A 17,644-nucleotide genomic window follows, 5' to 3' on the forward strand; every position below is an offset into this window, starting at 1 on the left:
AGAGAGAGAGAGAGTGTTAGGTGGCGAAGGAGCTCCCTGTGTGTTCTGTGGCGGAAGCGCCTCGTAAGACTCGCCTCTAAGGAGCCTTGGGAGAGCGGAAGTCGCGTGACCCAGAAGAGGGCAAGACCTGTGAAAGGAGTGGGGGGTGGGAAATGTCTGTGTTTTTGCGGTTGCTAGGCGACTTTGCGCTGAGGGGGCCTTTGCGGGCGAAGGCGGGCCAGGTGGGAGCCGTTTTATTTTATTATTTCGATATCAATTTTTATTATTTTGGCCGTTTTCATGCTGCTAAATCACGGCTGTCTGTGTAAAAAAACCCGATGCAACCGCAAATAGAAAATGAGTTATAAAAATCAGAATTCAATTAAAATGCCTGTCGGGACAATCTTTCCCAAAGACAGCTCCCGCATAAGGCTGCGCTGCCGTTTACCTTCGGGGCCTCTCACAGCAGCCTGACAGGTGGCAATTCAACAGGTCGGGCACGGTTCTTCGTCCCCAGCCATGCGGCTGGAAGCACCTCCAGCTAACGTTGCTTTTAAAAACCACAAAGATGATACAGGTCAACTTCGTTTATTAATTTGGGTAGACTAATGTGCCCATTCCTTGACAAAAGCCTCTCCTAAGGGGTTTGCATGATATTGCTAAGTTGTCATTGGTCTGGTTTCAACTCTTCCTGTGGCTGTTATGATGTGTTGTAAGTTGCTTTGAGTAGTGCCAGACAAGTCTAATAAGTAACAATGCTGTGAAGTTCTTTTAACATACAAAGTGCTTTTGAGGCACTAGGGTGTATTTTCCTACACAACAGCCAGGTGAGGTAGGCCATCCACCTTTCTATGGATGAGGATGAGAGAGAGAGTTACCTCTTTTTCTTCCCTTTTCTCTCAGTTTCTTGCCTGGTTTTTAACACTGGTATCATTGTCCATCTTTTGCAATTAACTCTTTTCCAGAAATGACATCCGAAATTCAGCTTCTTATAAGTTTTTATAATGTAAGCGGGAAATTCAACCAGCACCTTTTGTTTTGCTTTCAGCTCCCTTACTATGCGGGTGGAAGGACGTTGTTTGGATGCACCTATTTTAAAGCACCTTCTGGCCTGCTACGACCACATAAAGGTGAATAAAGCCCTTAATACTTCATAATATATTGACTTAGGAGAAGCTCGTGTGCTGGAGCCTGGTTTCTGTTTTCTTAATTTTATTTGCACAGAGGAGGCTATCCAGATGGGCCAAAGAAGATCAGCTTCTCCTTTACCTGGTCATATTTGCTAACCGTATTCTATATTCAGGTTGCACTCCTGTATGTAGTTACCTGGGAGTAAGTTTTCTGGAATTCAGTGGGACTGACTTCTCAGTAGATATTTTAATTATATCTGTTTATTCATTTATTATTGTGACTTTTGAGTTGATATGTTCATTTTAGTTGTTGTTATCATCAAGTCATCTTTGCCATCACCAGGTGATTATTTATTTATTTATTTTGTATGCCTTCCTTCAGGCAAATATTACAGGGCAGTTGACAACATAATAATACAAATGAGAACAAAACAAGGCAAAAAAAACCTCAGTAACCACCCCCCCCCCACTTAAAAGGCCATAGAATGTTAATCAGCCCAAGGCCTGGTAATAGAGAAATGTTTTCGCCTGGCACATAAAGATAAGTATTTTTATATATTTTTTAATTATTAAAGTTTGGAAAAAGGGATACAAAGAATATTATCTATTGTAGGTAAAGGTAAAGGGACCCCTGACCATTAGGTCCAGTTGCAGATGACTCTGGGGTTGTGGCGCTCATCTCGCTTTACTGGCCGAGGGAGACGGAGTACAGCTTCCGGGTCATGTGGCCAGCATGACTAAGCCGCTTCTGGTGAACCAGAGCAGCGCACGGAAACACCGTTTACCTTCCCGCCAGAGCAGTACCTATTTATCTACTTGCATTTTGATGCGCTTTCGAACTGCTAGGTTGGCAGGAATTATCTATTATATTTTTATCAAAACTAAAATATTAGTCTAAATAAAAATGCAGACCAAAAAGAAGAAGAAAAAAGAAAAGAGGAATAGAGAAGAGATAGAGGGGAGAAGGCAAGAGAAAGAGAGGAGTTAAAGAAAAAGGATGAGAGAAAGAAAAAAAAGAGAGAGAGAAAGAAAATAAAGGAACTTTCCATTCTGTCCGCTATATATAAACATTATTCTGATAATCCACTCCAATATGTAAAGAAGGTGCCAGGCATGCCTCCCTGGGGAGAGCATTCCACAAATGGGGAGCCACCGCAGAAAATGCCTGTTCTTGACAACCTCCAGGGGCACACAAAGAAGGGCCTCAGATGATGATTGCAGGGTCCTGGTCAGTTCATATGGGGAGAGGAGGTCCTTGAGGTATTGCAATCCTGAGCCATTAGACGCATCTGAGGCTGGTTGGGCAATGACCCATTTGCCCCAATGTCTTCTGGCTACTGGCTGTAAAGGTTGGAAGCGTTGGAGATTGGTGGTTACTGCCATTTGCCATTTTAAAAACCCAGGTAGGTAAGAGAGCATCTAGGTACATTCTCACTTCCTTCCTTGGACCAGCAAAGTGGGTTTTTTATATTCCAGGGCCAGCTCAGGCTCCAGGAAATTGAGGAAAATATCCTGCTGATTACTGAAATGAGGCAGCGAGGGCATCACTGCACTTTCCTCATGTTTGTTGTGTCAGAACCATAGCAAGTTCTGTGGATCAGCTGCATAGCATCTGCCTTGCATGCTAAAAGCCCCAGCATCTCCAGGTAGGGCCGAGAGAGACCCATTGCCTGAAACTCTGGTGAGCTGCTGCCTGCCAGGGTAGACAGTACTGAGCTAGATGGACCAAGGCCTGACTCAGTATAAGGCAGACACCTATGTTCCAGAATCATTAATACAAATGTAGGTTATTGCTGGATATTAATGAATCTGACGGTAGTGATGAGCCAGATACTGCACAGAACTTCTACAGAATCTTCCACAGATGACACAAACACTCCCCCCCCCCTGTCGTTTTCCTCAGAGATTCCCCAGAGGCCTGCCTTGTCCAGGATTTCCACAGCTGCTTCTGCCAAATCTGGAGAGGATGCTGTGCTCAGGTGGGGCCTCCTCCTAATCCCCATAGCGACATTTTGCCTTGGAACGTGGCAGGTAAATGCAAACGCTGAATCTGAGGGTTGCTCTGTGAGTCTTCTTGATTCAGGGCCAGTGTTCAGAGATGTCTGCAGTTACAGCTCGTAGCCAGTGGAAGAACCTCTACTGTGAGTTGTTTCCAAAGTTAGTCATTCTCAAAGATTGATATTAACAGGCATTTCGATCATAGATACATTAATTTCATTGTGTTTGCTCAGTTTAACTTAATGGAATTCAGTCCATAGCCTTTACTATTGGCTGATGACATGGAGTAGTTTTCATTTGAATAGAACTAATAAGCATTTGGAGTGCCTGGTGTGCTCTGGTCCATGGGGTCACGAAGAGTTGGACACAACTAAACGACTAAACAACAACAACAAATAAGCATTTAGGGAATTTGAGAGGAGGAACCCACATTTTCCTTCAAATGTGCATTTTGTTTTGCTTTAAAGGAGGAAACAGAAAATCTTCAGTTTTTCGTAATGCAAATACTGCTCTAGTAGATCAGCTATCCTGCCTTGGTGGGAGGGAAATTTTGTCCTGGGGAGGGCAAATGTACGTCTAGTGTTGCCCTCAAGGCCCCTAAGAGCCCTTATGCCCATGTCAGATTCAACGGCGGAAATGGAAGTTGAAGTTGATCTCTGATCTGGAAGCCAAGGTGGCAGCAGAACCGATCCCACTCCCAGCAGAGTAAGTATGTGAACTGGCTTGGAATCAGTTAAACTTGTGGAGGGTGTGTGCTGCTTTTCAAAGTGCCTGTGCCACTTTAAACAAAGTAGCCCTTTTTATATTCTGCAGAATTTAAGTAGGTGAAGCTGTTCCTTGCCTGGGGCTGCAGCTCAGCCTCTCTTTCAAACCTGCTGGTTTCTGTCCTTTGACAGCTTCTCAGAGATAAAGGAGTTGGAATACAGACCTGTCAAGGTCCGAGGGTATTTCATTCATGACAAGGAGCTGTACATCCTTCCACGTTCCTTGGTTGATTCAGAGAAAGAAGCCAGGGATGCTGGCCAGCTGATGTCCAATCCTGAGAGTGGTGCCAATGTCATCACACCCTTTTACTGCATAGACCTTGGGTAAGTATATTAACTGACAGACAATTTGGGCCGCTGCCCTGTACTCATTTACTGGCAAACAATCCCTGTTGAAATCTGGGGCACTTGGCTGAGCAGACATGCATAGGATTGTGACATTAGAGAGGATCATGGCCCTTCAGTAAATACAGTCTGTATATATTCAGATTCTGCCTCAAAACCATGAGGACCTGAAATGTTCTGCACTGTTTTTATTTAAGTCATTCTCTGGATTCTGTAAAAGGAGTCAGAGCTTGTTTCAGAATGTACTTATACCTGTGATGATTCATTTTTGTTTTTTAACTTTTCCAAAAGTATAAGTGAAATTACATGAATTTAATTATAGGAGATAGGCATATCTCCTATTATCAAATGTATGTGATTTCACTAATATGTCTGAATTTTGCCTAGCATAGGTTTCTTTCACGTTGATAACAATGTCCGAACCGTCATAACGTAAAATGTCAATTTTCCAGGCACATGACCATGTTAGTCTGTTGCAGAAAACAACAAGAGAGAATTCTGCATCTTCAAGGCCAACAGATATATTCTGCCCTAGAACCTAGTCTAAAGTGCATGGGCTGGTTAGCTAAGTGAGTGGATCTACTCTGAGCACAGAGAGGAGAGAGAAAAACCATTGCTGTGAAGTCAAAAGCCAAGTTACATGAAAGAGAACTGTTAGTATGTTAACAATGCTATGTAGGGCACTCATAATAGAATCCAAACAGAGTCCAATCAAATTGCCACAATGCAATCTTGATGGCTGTGTTCTTAACTCTTCCCAGCTGGCTAGCAAAAATAAGTTTTATACAAATAGATTTGTGAGTAAGCCAAATTGAATAAATGATGCTTGCTTCTGAGTAGACTGGCATAGAATTACAATGTTAGGTGCCTTACAGCAGAAGTGGACCCTCCAGATGTTGCTGAACTACAACTGCTATTGGCTCCAGCCAGCATACCCAACAGCCAGGGGTACCTGGAGCTGTAGTTCAGCCAAGATCTGGCATGCCAAACATTGTCTACTCCTGCTTTAGGGGGCTGGGATGCTTCTATGCTTACAGAGTTTATTGTCTTCTCTCCCTTTTCCCCTGACCCTGCAGGATCACAATCCTTGTCAACAGAGGGTTTGTCTCCAGAAAGAAACTTAAGCCAGAGACCAGGTTGCGAGGACAGGTAGGTAGCAAGGGATGGAAACTGCCACATTATGTATCCTAAGACACTGCGTTCTTTTTTTAAAAGGACAGAAACTGCTATTTGACTCTTCCTTGTAGGTCCAAGAGGAAATTGAGCTCACAGGGGTGGTGAGGCTGTCGGAAACCCGCAAGCCATTTGTTCCAAAGAACGACATTGAAAGGAATCGTTGGCATTACCGGGACCTGGATGCCATGGCGAGAGTGACAGGAGCTGAGCCCATCTTCCTTGATGCAGACTTCAGTGAGTTCCCCAAGGACCTGGCTGTGTAGTCTTGGCTTTTAATAGGAGTGGGCTGCAACAGGCTCCTGGCTTTGGGCCCCATCAGCATTTAAAACAGTATCATACCACTTGACACGGTCATGGCTTCCCTCAAAGAATTCTGGGAACTGTGGTTTGCTAACAGTGCTGAGAGTTGTTAGGCGCCCCTCCTCCCCAATTCCTCTCCCAGAGCTACAGTTACTAGTGGTTTAATAGTCAATCCCTCTTCCCAGGGAATTCTGAATCATAGCTCTGTGAAGGTAAATTGGGATGGGTGATATATCGATACTTTGTTCCTTACCAATATGAACTCCAGACCACGATCAAGCTTTCATATTTTTTCACCCTGTAATGTATTGAGAATGCACTGCCCAGTTGGTCTTGCAGGCAGCAGGCAGAAAGCAGCACTTTACTGCAAGGTAAAGCCAAGTTTACTGCAAAGTAAATGGCCATTTCCTGCTTGCCCAATCTGTTTCCCCCCCATAAGATCCACTTGTGTGCCTCTTGCTAGGCAGAATAGAAACCCAGCACGGTATCAAGCTAAGCAAGGTTTTGGGTCTCTACTCTGCCTTACAAGAGCCATGGTGTGTGCCTTAAAGCCCCATGGATCTTATCGGGAGAAAAAGAAAATTTGTTTGCTTATTGGAATTTTCATTCCTCAGCAGTGCCGTGGGAAGGAGATTCTAATCAGCAAACAAAGTTTCTTCTTTGTGACTTGGCTCCTTCTTCTATTCAGGCAAGGAGGCATCAATTTACTTTTGCAGCAAAGGGCTTTATGCATTTGGAAACTAAGGTGCAGGCAATGCTGATGACTGGGCTGCTGTCAGTTCAGATTTTAATTGCTGGTTTTAGATATATTGTGATGTTATTTTAAGTATTGTTTTTAACCAGTTTGTTTTTATTATTCTTTATTCTATCACTGATGTTTTCAAATGTTGTAAGCCGCCTTGAATTCCAACTTGGCAGGATATAAATATATTACATAGTAAATAAATAAAATAATATGAGAGGCAGTGGGATGGAATCCATGCACACTATTCTGAGTTTTTTTGGAGGATGAACACTATACAGATTTAGTAAGTAACACATATTTTGACATATCTTTTTTATTGGTTTGGTTCAATATTAAGAATATTTTTAACTGTAGGGGTTTGTTTACACATTTAAAATATATAAGACATATATCTACATTAAATTATAGAGTAGTATTGAGTAGAGCAACACACATGCAGAGCTACATAAACACAAGAATGAATTTCAGTGGGGACAAATGTGAGGTTCTACACTTAGGCAGGAAAAACCAACTGCACAAATAAAAGATGGGGGACACCTGGCTTGCCAGCAGTATATGTGAAAAGGATCTAGGGATCTTATTAGACCACAACCTCAACATGAGTCAACTGTGTGATGCAGCAGCAAAAAAGCTAAAGCTAAAGCTATTCTAGGCTGCCTCAACAGAAATATGGTGTCATAGTCCCGCTCTATTCTGCCTTTGTCAGACCACACCTGGAGTACTGTGTTCAGTTCTGGGTGCCACAATTTAAGGATATTAACAAGCTGGAACATGTGGAAAGGAGGGCAACCAAGATGATCAAGGATCTGGAAACCTAGCCTTATGAGGAACAGTTGAGGGAGCTGGGTATGTTTAGCCTGGAAGAGAAGACTGAGAGAAGATAGGGTAGCCACCTTCAAATATCTAATGGGGTGTCACATGGAAGATGGAAGCAGCATGTTTTCTCCTGTTCTGGAGGGGGCAGGATCCGGATGAATAGAGTCCCACGTAGTTTAATGCCACTTATGTGAGAGCGCGGGTGGCGCTGTGGTCTAAACGCCGTTTACCTTCCCGCCGGAGCAGTACCTATTTATCTACTTGCACTTTGACGTGCTTTTGAACTGCTAGGTTGGCAGGAGCAGGGACCGAGCAACAGGAGCTCACCCCATCGTGGGGATTCAAACTGCCGACCTTCTGATCGTTGCTCTGGTTTGCCAGAAGCGGCTTAGTCATGCTGGCCACATGTCCCGGAAGCTGTATGCCGGCTCCCTCGGCCAGTAAAGCGAGATGAGCACCGCAACCCCAGAGTTGTCCGTGACTGGACCTAATGGTCAGGGGTCCCTTTACCTTTACCTTATGTCAGAGCCAGCTGTGGACTGGGTAGAGCAGCCATTTGGTTGGCTTGCTATGCTATACAGGGGGTGAAGTCGGACAGGGAGTTACACAGAAAATCTGAGCTGTATCATTGGCAAGGTGAGTGAGATGGGAGTGGGAGTTGAGAGCAGACTACATAGGTTTTCACTTATTACATAAAAGTAAGCTGCCCCTGGTGTTTGAATTCCTTTTCTAAAGGCTCATATTGCATCTGGTTCTGACTCACTGCTGTCTCTCTCTTGCAACCACAGAAAGCACAGTTCCAGGGGGGCCCATTGGAGGCCAGACGAGGGTGACATTACGCAACGAGCACATGCAATACATCATTACCTGGTAAGTGACAACACAGTTGGAGTTTTTATCTAGAGCTGGGCAATATTTGAAAATCATGATGCAGGAAAAGCAGTGAAGCCAGCTAATGCTTCTTTATAGCTCCATCCTTATTTCAGACGTAGTGATATATCTGTATATTGTGATGTTTAGCTGATGACAATATTAAATACAATATTAAATAAAATAAAGCAGGATATAGAAAAGCAAGAAAAATTCCTAGCAAAACCCCCTAAAGATAAAACATTGAGTCAAAATATAAAATTATTGCAAATACAGCTTTCAGCATTGCTAAATAATGAGATTGAAAACAACATCAAATGGATGAAGCAAAGATTCTTTGAAGCAGGGAAAAGACCAGGACGACTACTCGCATGGCAAATAAAGAAAAAATGAAAAGAAAGTCAGATAAATAAAGTAGAGCACAAAGGGAAGGTTTATGAAATGGAAGATGAAATCAATAAATGTTTTGTAAAATACTTCACAAAACTATATAAAAGAGGGTCAGAAACAGAACAAGAAATTGCAGATTACCTCTCAAAGAGGAAAATACCTAAAATAAGCAAAGAGAAAGTGGAACAGTTAAATGCCCCAGTTACGGTAATGGAATTACACCAAGCAATTTCTAGTTTGAAAATTGGTAAAGCTCCTGGCCGAGATGGACTAACATCGATCCACTATAAAAAATTGGAAGATGACATAGTCCTGCCTTTAAAAAATGTAAAGTTATTAATAGGAGGAAGAGTTTCCATAATAAAAATGAATGTCCTTCCCAAAATGTTCCTTCTCTTTCAAACAATTCTCATAATATCTAGAGAAACATGTTTCGAGGAGTGGAGGAAAGATAAGACAAAATTCATATGGCAAAATAAGACAGCTCGCATAAAATTTAAGCTCCTGACAAAAAAGAGAGGGGAGGTCTGGTGTTGCCAAATTTAAAATTATACAGTGAAGCAGAATGCCTTGTATGCCTGAAAGAATGGATCACTTTAGAAAACGCAGATTTATTAAGACCTGGAGGGCTTTAACACGCCTACCTCGCATATGATAAGATCAAAATCCATAAAGGCTTCAATAGCCACCTAATTAGAAATGCATTATTTAAAGTCTGGAGTAAGTACAAAATGAGACTGGAGCCAATGACACCATGGTGGTTCTCACCTCTAGAAGCCCATGCCATGAGAAAACTAAAAATGAATAAGGAATGGGCAACTTATAGAGATTTGATAATGGAAGATCAAGGTAAACTTAGAATAAGACCATATGAGGAAATAAGGCATTATGTGTCTGACAGAGGGCAATATATACAACTTGGAAGTGTCTTTAACTTGGACTTGAAGAGAGGCTTTGCTAAAGAGAATTCATTAATGCATGAAACATTATTAAAAAACAACAAAAAATTACTATCTAAAATGTATAACCTTTTGCTAGATTTGGACATGATTGACGAGGAAGTGAAAGAGACAATGATTAAATAGGCGCGAGACCTTGGCCACACAATATATTTAGAGCAATAGGAGAAACTTTGGCAGGAAGATATAAGGTTTACCGCCTGTAGTACAATGAAAGAAAATTTCATCAAAATGTTCTACAGGTGATATTTAACACCAGTCAAATTAGCAAAAATCTATAAACTGAAATCCAATCTCTGTTGGAAATGCAACAAGGAAGCTGGTACAACAATGCATACGTGGTGGAGTTGCACCCCAATTAAGTACTTCTGGGGGGAAATACATGAGTTGGAAAAAAATATGCTTAAAATCCCAGAGGCTTACCTACTGGGCCTTTTAGGAAAATACTGAAATCGAAAAAAAGAATTTTCTTATGCACGACCACTGCAGCCAGGATAGTAATAGCATCTAAATGGAAAGCTAAAAAACTACCTACCAAGGAGGAATGGATTCTCAAATTAAATGAATATTTAAAATTGGCTAAATTAACAGCATCCATATGTCAGCAGTCAAATCAAAAACTAAAAAAATGAATGGCAATGCTTTGATGGTTATATGACAAAACATTGCTCTAAAAAAGACATGCTAATATGCTTAGATTAAGAATGTAAATGCATCAAAACAAAAAATTATCAATGACATATGTACAGTGTTACCTCAGGTTACAGACACTTCAGGTTATGGGTTTTCAGGTTACGGACGTGCCGAAACCTGGAAGTACTGGAACAGGTTACTTCCAGGTTTCAGCGCTCGTGCCTGCACAGACAACAAATTGCAAACCGCATGTGCGCAGATGCGGCGCTGCGGGATGCGAACGTGCTTCCCACATGGATCACGTTCACAACCCAAGCATCCACTATATGTACCGTATTTTTCGGCCCATAGGGCGTACCGGCCCATAGGACGCACCTAGTTTTTTGGGGGCTCCAGACTGTTGCCCGCAAGCCTTGCGAGCCCGCGGGAACTCCCGCCAGGCTTGCAAGGCTTGCGGATAGCTTCCTGAAGCCTGGAGAGCGAGAGGGGTCGAAAATAAAAACAATCAGAATGCAATAAGGGTTAAATTGATTCTAGAGAAGATGAGTCGTGGAGGAGGGAAGTTAAACAGGGTGGTGGGTTTATTTTATTTTATTTTGGATAGTGTATAATGATTTAATGTTTCTTTTCCGTTATGTATTATTTCTCTTTTTTAAATTAAATTGTATGACGGAACATCTAAATAACAAAAAACGAAGAACCTGATTCTCATCAAGGCTACCATCAATATAAATAAAATGCACAGATGTGTATTTTGCAGTTTCCATCATTCTGGTTCTCTCTTGAATTTTTGGGAAATGATTGGTTATTAAATGGCCAAATCAATGTGCCAAATGAAAGCAATGATGCATTGCAGGGGTTACACTAGATGACCCTTGGGTGGGGTTGCCATGTCTGGGAGTTCCCAGACATGTTCTTTTAGGGGACAAAAGGCCCATTCAGGGGTACTTATAAATTTTAAAGGAAATGTGAGTTGCGGGAAGTTTTTATTTTGCCTGACTCAGGCTGCTCTGCACACCCTGACCGCTGCCAGCCTGAGCCAGGAGAGGCGTACAGGCACTCTGCATTCCCTGGCTGCCGCCAGCCCAAACTGTGTGGCCATGGCCCCGCACACCCCTTTCCCTAGCTCGCTGTCCTCTTTGTACTCATTATGTGGCAACCCTTTGCATACATTTCTGACCCTAAAATTGTGTGCCCTTTGCAGGTTAACCTTGTCTTAACACTAGCTTTCTCCCTTCTTTGCAGGTATGGTTTGTGTGCAGCTACCTCCTACATGTGGTACAAGAAATTCATTCAGAAGGTTCACCTCTAAGACTTACAACTCCTTGGTGCAAGCTTGGCCTCAAAATGCTCAAAGGAACTGCAGCCAGTCTCTGAGGTCACTATAGAGGAACAGGCCTTCTGACTGGATTGCAGCACTTCAGTGACCAGAGCAAGCAGACCCAAGCAAGGAAGACTCTTGTGTTCTGGTGAAAGTCGGCTGCAATATATTAGAGCTGTAGCCTTCCCCGACAGACCTGGGAGTAAGCCCCACTGAATTCAGTAGGACTCACTTCTGGGTAGGCATGGTTAAGGGAGGAATTAGGATGATGGGGGCCTTAACAGGGAGGGTGAAAGTCTTTCAAATTGTATTGCTTATCTTGGGTTGCTTAATGCTATGTAATCAGAAATGGACATGAAGTAAATCAGGATTCAAGAGTATTGGTGTTTGTGCAAATAATCAGCATGTTGCTGATACAATATGATGCAAAGTTCCATGTAATGAAGTAGTAAATAAATCATGTCGCATATACAGCTTTGTTTCTTCTTGGCAACAATGACGACATCAAGTCCCTATCAAAACGAAGTATTGTAAACTTCTGAAGTTCATAGTTGCAGGGTATTTCAATTGCAGTCTCCCCTGTGAGCTGATCAATTTCTGTTGTCTTGTCAAGGCAGCTTATGAAATGTTCTAGAACCCAATATACTTGCAGCTAACATTGGCCAAAGCTCCACAAAGGTGTTGTTTGAGCTTTCACACCTGCAGAGATAAGCTTCCAGGGTGCTCATTATTGGAGCAAATCTTAAATTCTCTCCCCTTGGGACAGAAAATGGAGAAAGGAACGCTGGAATAATTTCTTCTTAGGTGCTATGGAATCCCCCCTTTACTAGACAAGGCTACCACAAGGCTACCAGAAGACATAACTGACAGAGCACCACACTCTAATCACTAAAACTTACAGAAAACTAGAACACATTTATATTTTTTTTGCAGTATTTTATTTTTATGGGAATAACTTCTTGAGGCAAAACTGATACATCTATCCAAGTTTAGTGGCCAGTTCTTTAGCCTTCGCTTTTTCAAGCTTAGCAATGCGGGCCACTGACTTTGGCCCCAGAAGATTGCCGCCCCAGTGACGACGAATCTGGAAGGAAAAAAAGATTGCACACATGTCAAAGTGACTTACAAAACTTACAATTAAAATTTAGATTAAATGGTACAATTTGAGGATTCACAGCAATAACCTGAGTGTCTGCTTTTAAGTACAAATTAGATGCAAAAACTACTACTGGAACAGAGACTCAAATCAACTCCACTTCCTACATTACAGCTGTGCTCCAACAAGTAGTAACAGTTTCAAACATTGTAGTACTACAGACACAGACTCTGGAATATTGCTAACAGGATGTAACCCAATGGTGGCTCAAGTCCTTTTCTTTTCTCCTGTGGGCATTTATAGATTCTCAATCCTGTTATCTTGCCCAAAATGTTTTTAGATGCTACCAGCTCAGTGGGTCAACATGATGCTGCTGTTCACTCACATTATTTCTGCTACACCATGAGGGAATTCTCTACACAGGGCTGGAATGAATTTTCATATTGGAGGCTGGTAGCAAGCCATTTGTGATTTCAGCAAGCTGGACACTGGTCATGCCACTGCAAGGGAGGGGGGCACTTTCCAAAAGCCGACAAATTAGTCAATATACCCACAGATCCTATAGGCACAATCTTACCTCATCGTATCTCTCATTGTAGTTGGTCTTGACAGCTTCCACGAGTTTAGCTAGAGCTCCCTTGTCCTCGCTGCAAAGGAGAAAACAGATTCAACAAGTCAGCAATTGAGTCTGAGTTATCCAAGTAGACTACAATTTAAAATACCACACCAGCCTCTTCGGTTTCTTCATTTGAATTAGAAAATAGGCGAAAAATGTTTTCAGGGCTACTTACGGATTAACCTGAGTGAAGGCAACACAGGTACAGGTCTTTCGGTGGACAAGGCGGCCCAGCCTTGCCTTGCCTTTGATGATGCAGTAGGGCACTCCCATTTTTCTGCACAAGGCAGGCAGGAAAACTACCAGCTGGATCAGAGAGGGGAGAAGAAATGCTTTAAAGTTGGCGGTGGTTCAGTTTTTAATACAATAGGAATGAGGAACTGTGGCCCTCCAGACTTCACTGGACTCCTAATTCGCATTGGCCCCAGTGGGTTAGGGGTGATGGGAGCAGGAGTCTAATATCAGTGCTTTCCCCATCCCTGCTTTACAACAAGGGCTCTGGCAATTGCTCAGGGTTAAAAAGCTCGTATAATTTTGCTCTTCACAGATAGGGGTCAGGTGAAGAAATTCAAACATCATTGCAAAAGCCATACCCTGCTCTATAAAGAGTAAAGTTTGAAGATTTGTTAACTGGACTCAGTGATGTTTTCCAAAGTAAGTTGTACAGCCAAGCACATTTCAACAGTCACCATAGTGGCCTGGCAACATTAAGAATTATCTACAGCAGGAATGAGTGACCATTTTGTTAAAGTTAAGAAAAGAAACAGCAGAAAATACCCATGCCTATATAGGTGTACAAGAATGCAGTGGCTGCTATCCATAAAAAACCCCACTTAGCAGCATAAATCTGAGCTTTCAGGTACAAGACCCCGACTCTTGCACCTCCTTACCTCAACGGGATCTACATCATGTGCGATCACCACCAGCTGCGCCTTCTTGTTCTCCACCAGAGTTGTAACGGTGTTGACACCTGCAGAAAAAGTCAGTTAACTTGAGTGTGCTACAAAAGTTTATGTTTTCCCATGTAAAAAAAATAAATCCAGAGCTCCCTGCATGTGGAAAAGCAGTGGCTCAAGTGGTGTTAACAAAGCACCAAGCTGCCAGCTTTTCCTAGCCATGTCAAGGACTAGCAGAGGAAGGGCTTGCTACCGCTCAGGGTTAAAAAGCTCGTATGTTTTGCTCTTCAGTCTGCAGTTCAGGTGAAGAAATTCATACATCATCGCGGTAGCCAGTGTGATGCAGTGGTTACCCCAACTCAACCATGGAGCTCCCTGGGCAACCTTGGGCCAGTCACTGTATTTCAATTCAGTCTACCCTACAGGGTTGTTTCAGAGGATAAAATGAGGAGGGGGAGAACCATCTATGCCATCTTGAACTTTTTGGATATCAACACAATAAATAAATATGGCCAGCTGTCCAAGCTTTCAATCAACCAGCTTAAATGTACAAATATAAAGTAGGAAGGTTACCTGCTCTGAGCACAGGAGGCCTCTTGGTAGGGACGTCGCCTTTCCCTGCAGCCTTTTGCTCTGCACGGGCCAGCAGCCTTTGCTTCTTCTCTTGCTTCGTCTCAGGCCTGTATTTGTGGGCCAATTTCAGAAGCTGAGTAGCTGTGGAAGACAACAGGAACCGTTCAGAGGAAAGCCTCTCTAACACCACATTCCCATTATCCCCCTTCCCTAAAGGACATGACTTTTGTGCATCAGCGATCTTGGTGGTTGGGAGTCATCAAGGAAGCTCAGATAGCAAATATTTTGCTAGCATCATCTGCACACAAAGAAAACCCCTTTCTTACTATAGCACTGTGTAAAACTAGTTCTCTCACACTTGCCTCTTTCCAGCAAGCTCCCAAAACATGGGGTGCACATTCAATTCAAGAAGTCTGAGCCCCACCTCCTTCTGCAACCCCACCTTAGAGCCAAAGAAAAGAGCCGGCCTTCACCTGTCTGACGGTCCAATGCTTGAGTGAACTGGTTAACTGCTGGAGGCACCTTCAGCCTTTTGTAGAGGATGGCTCTTTGGCGCTGAAGTCGGATATAACGAGGCCATTTCACAAAGCGAGTCAGGTCCCGTTTGGGCTGAATGTCCTGCCCTGAAAGGCAGAAAAACAACTCAAAATAATTGCTTCCTTAGCAATAACTGGTTATCCTTTTTTATTCCTGGTTTTCAGCCCAAAGCAAAGGTGGCAGGAGCATCAGCGATCTTGGTGGATAAGATTGTCAGCAGCATCACTCAGATAGCAAATATTCTTTTGCATCATTTGCTCACAGCCCAGAGAAGCTTGGTCTTCCAAAACATAGTGGAAACACTAGGCCCTTCTAAATGCCTGCCAGAAAGTTTACTACTACATAGATCCTAATTTAGATAGAAATACACTGATAAATAAAATATATTTAGTGAGACAAGCAATTAAGAAATATATGATAGATTTAAATTTAATAGATCTGTGGAAACTAATGCTCCCTACTACCAAGGGAGAATTCACTTTCCTATCACCAGTGAATCAGAATTTCTTTCAATTAGACCAATTTTTAACATCTTTTGCTACAGTTATAATATGGATAATGCTTTTTTGATACACATACTTTTACAATGTTTCACTCTAAGTTTTGTGTTGGATTATATAAATATGTTACTGGGGAATTTCAGATGATCAGACGGGCATATTCTTTTGAACGATATACCCCTGCACCTATTGTATGGAAAGTGACAACGGGACAGCAAAAATAGATTCTGCATGCCCTAATGGTGGCTAAGGGACTGATGAACTGGAAGAATAGTTTTAATTCTCCATAATCAATAGCTTGATAACATGGCAATGTTAGCAACATATGAACAACCACTTATAAATGCACTTTCTTTGGATAATTATATTTGGAACAAGTTTATACAGAAAATACTAGGTTATTGATGAACATATCTGTAACAGAATAGTAAGGGTATACATTAGTCTTAATATGTACGGAAACCTAATTGAGTATTTTTCTTTTCTTTTAATTCTCGTTCACATTTTCCTTTTCTAATCACTTTCTTAAAAAATTAAATTCTTCCAATGAAATATCAATTTAAAAATTGCTACTGCGTAAGGCCTATTAGATCCCTCCCTCCTCAATGATCAACTGATGCTTGTTTTAAATTATTTTGCTTTTAACTTGCTTTTAAATTTTCTTCAAAAATATTTTTGCTGTATGGTTTTATACTGTTGCAAAACCTCAGCGATATATTTCTAGGATGCAGCAACACATAAATACTTGTTACAAATAGACAAATAGACAGCAACTGGTCAAAATGCAACAAAACCAACAGTATTCCTCATGCACAGCTATTTTAGAGACAGGCGTGTATTTCCCACTTCCCGTGAAAGCAACTTTACTCCTATTCTGTTTAGGCTCCATAACGGATCAACAGGGCTGCAGAGACCCATCATTCCAACCCCCAATTCCTTTTCCAACTCACCGATGCCGAAGTTCTTGGGCCTTTTCTCAAAGAGAGGATTTACAACCTTCTTGGCCTCCTGTTTCTTGACCACGGCAGGGGCCGGAGCCACCTTCTTCCCCTTGGCCTTCTTCCCCTTGGGCTGCGTAAGTTGAAAGAAAGATTCGGTGAATTCCCTACCAAAAGCGGGCGAGCCGCACACACATCGGAGGCCTGCACCAGGCCCGGGCCCCCAAACTCGTTCCCCATTTCATCCGCTTTCCCAAATACAAGGCGCCAGGGTGTCCTGTGCCTCCCCTGCTACAAGAAGCCCAACCATTAGCCCGTTTAGAGGACCGATGGCGGCGGATTGAAAGTCCGCCGCTACAACAAACACAACTCACCATCTTGGCTTCGGCTTCGAAAAGGAAGGGCAGGAAGCGCTGGGCGGGCCTTAGAAATCCTCGGAGCGGAAGTAAACTCTATAGTTATACGTCTATGGTCGTTGTGGCTTTTCACCGTAGTGATGCAAGCCTATAGGAGGCCGCTCCTCATCCATAGAGAATCCTGGTCCGTGCCTAGAGCGTAACCGGTTTATTGCCGGTGTCAGTATCAAAGCGAGCATGCGGCTGCAAACCACGCCTGCGCACGAAAGCAGGCATGAGGAACGCGTGGACTGTCAGCCCCAGTCAGCGTAACTTGGGTTCACGGGACATTTAGCGTACTCCATGCCGATTATGTTGTGAAACGAGCTATATGTTTAATTAATAATAAATAGTTCAGCAACATCCTTCTTTCCCCAACTGACCATGTCTGCCCAACGTTATTTCCTCACTTATTGCCCCTGTACATAAGACACAGATATTTGTGCAGTAATGTACAACAGCTCCTAAGCATGTACAGTGTGTGTTCCCATAAGTTTCTAATCAGTTAAAATGAAGCCCTACCCACCCCCCAAAGAAGCAAAGTATCCAAGGACACGTGGCACAGCTTCTCTCCTAAACTGTTGGGCTGCCCACGACCAAAATTCCCTGAGGCGCTTGTCGCCACCTGTCCTGTAAAATACAGGATTGTCCCATATTTGAATGTAAA

The 17,644-nt window shown here is 42.6% G+C and overlaps 2 protein-coding genes across 2 annotated transcripts; one reads left to right on the top strand and one right to left on the bottom strand.

Moving 5' to 3' along the window:
• The first annotated feature begins 75 nt into the window (after nucleotides 1-75).
• On the top strand, nucleotides 76-11,897 carry SURF1 (SURF1 cytochrome c oxidase assembly factor). The gene is made up of 9 exons (XM_083423986.1): nucleotides 76-221; nucleotides 1,028-1,109; nucleotides 3,013-3,140; nucleotides 3,730-3,812; nucleotides 4,004-4,195; nucleotides 5,293-5,365; nucleotides 5,464-5,626; nucleotides 8,042-8,123; nucleotides 11,351-11,897. Exons 1-9 carry the CDS (start codon nucleotides 153-155, stop codon nucleotides 11,415-11,417), a joined length of 939 nt encoding a protein of 312 aa, XP_083280112.1. The 5' UTR covers nucleotides 76-152; the 3' UTR covers nucleotides 11,418-11,897.
• A 444-nt stretch (nucleotides 11,898-12,341) lies between these two features.
• On the bottom strand, nucleotides 12,342-17,041 carry RPL7A (ribosomal protein L7a). The gene is made up of 8 exons (XM_083424055.1): nucleotides 16,957-17,041; nucleotides 16,595-16,715; nucleotides 15,081-15,230; nucleotides 14,608-14,748; nucleotides 14,029-14,108; nucleotides 13,314-13,444; nucleotides 13,100-13,169; nucleotides 12,342-12,510 (listed from the first exon to the last, which is right to left on the bottom strand). The coding sequence occupies exons 1-8, from the start codon at nucleotides 16,957-16,959 to the stop codon at nucleotides 12,406-12,408; spliced, it is 801 nt and encodes a 266-aa protein (XP_083280181.1). The 5' UTR covers nucleotides 16,960-17,041; the 3' UTR covers nucleotides 12,342-12,405.
• Between the last annotated feature and the right edge of the window lie 603 nt (nucleotides 17,042-17,644).

The sequence above is a fragment of the Podarcis tiliguerta genome (assembly GCF_965153285.1).
Source record: "Podarcis tiliguerta genome assembly, chromosome: Z".
Lineage (NCBI taxonomy): Eukaryota > Metazoa > Chordata > Lepidosauria > Squamata > Lacertidae > Podarcis > Podarcis tiliguerta.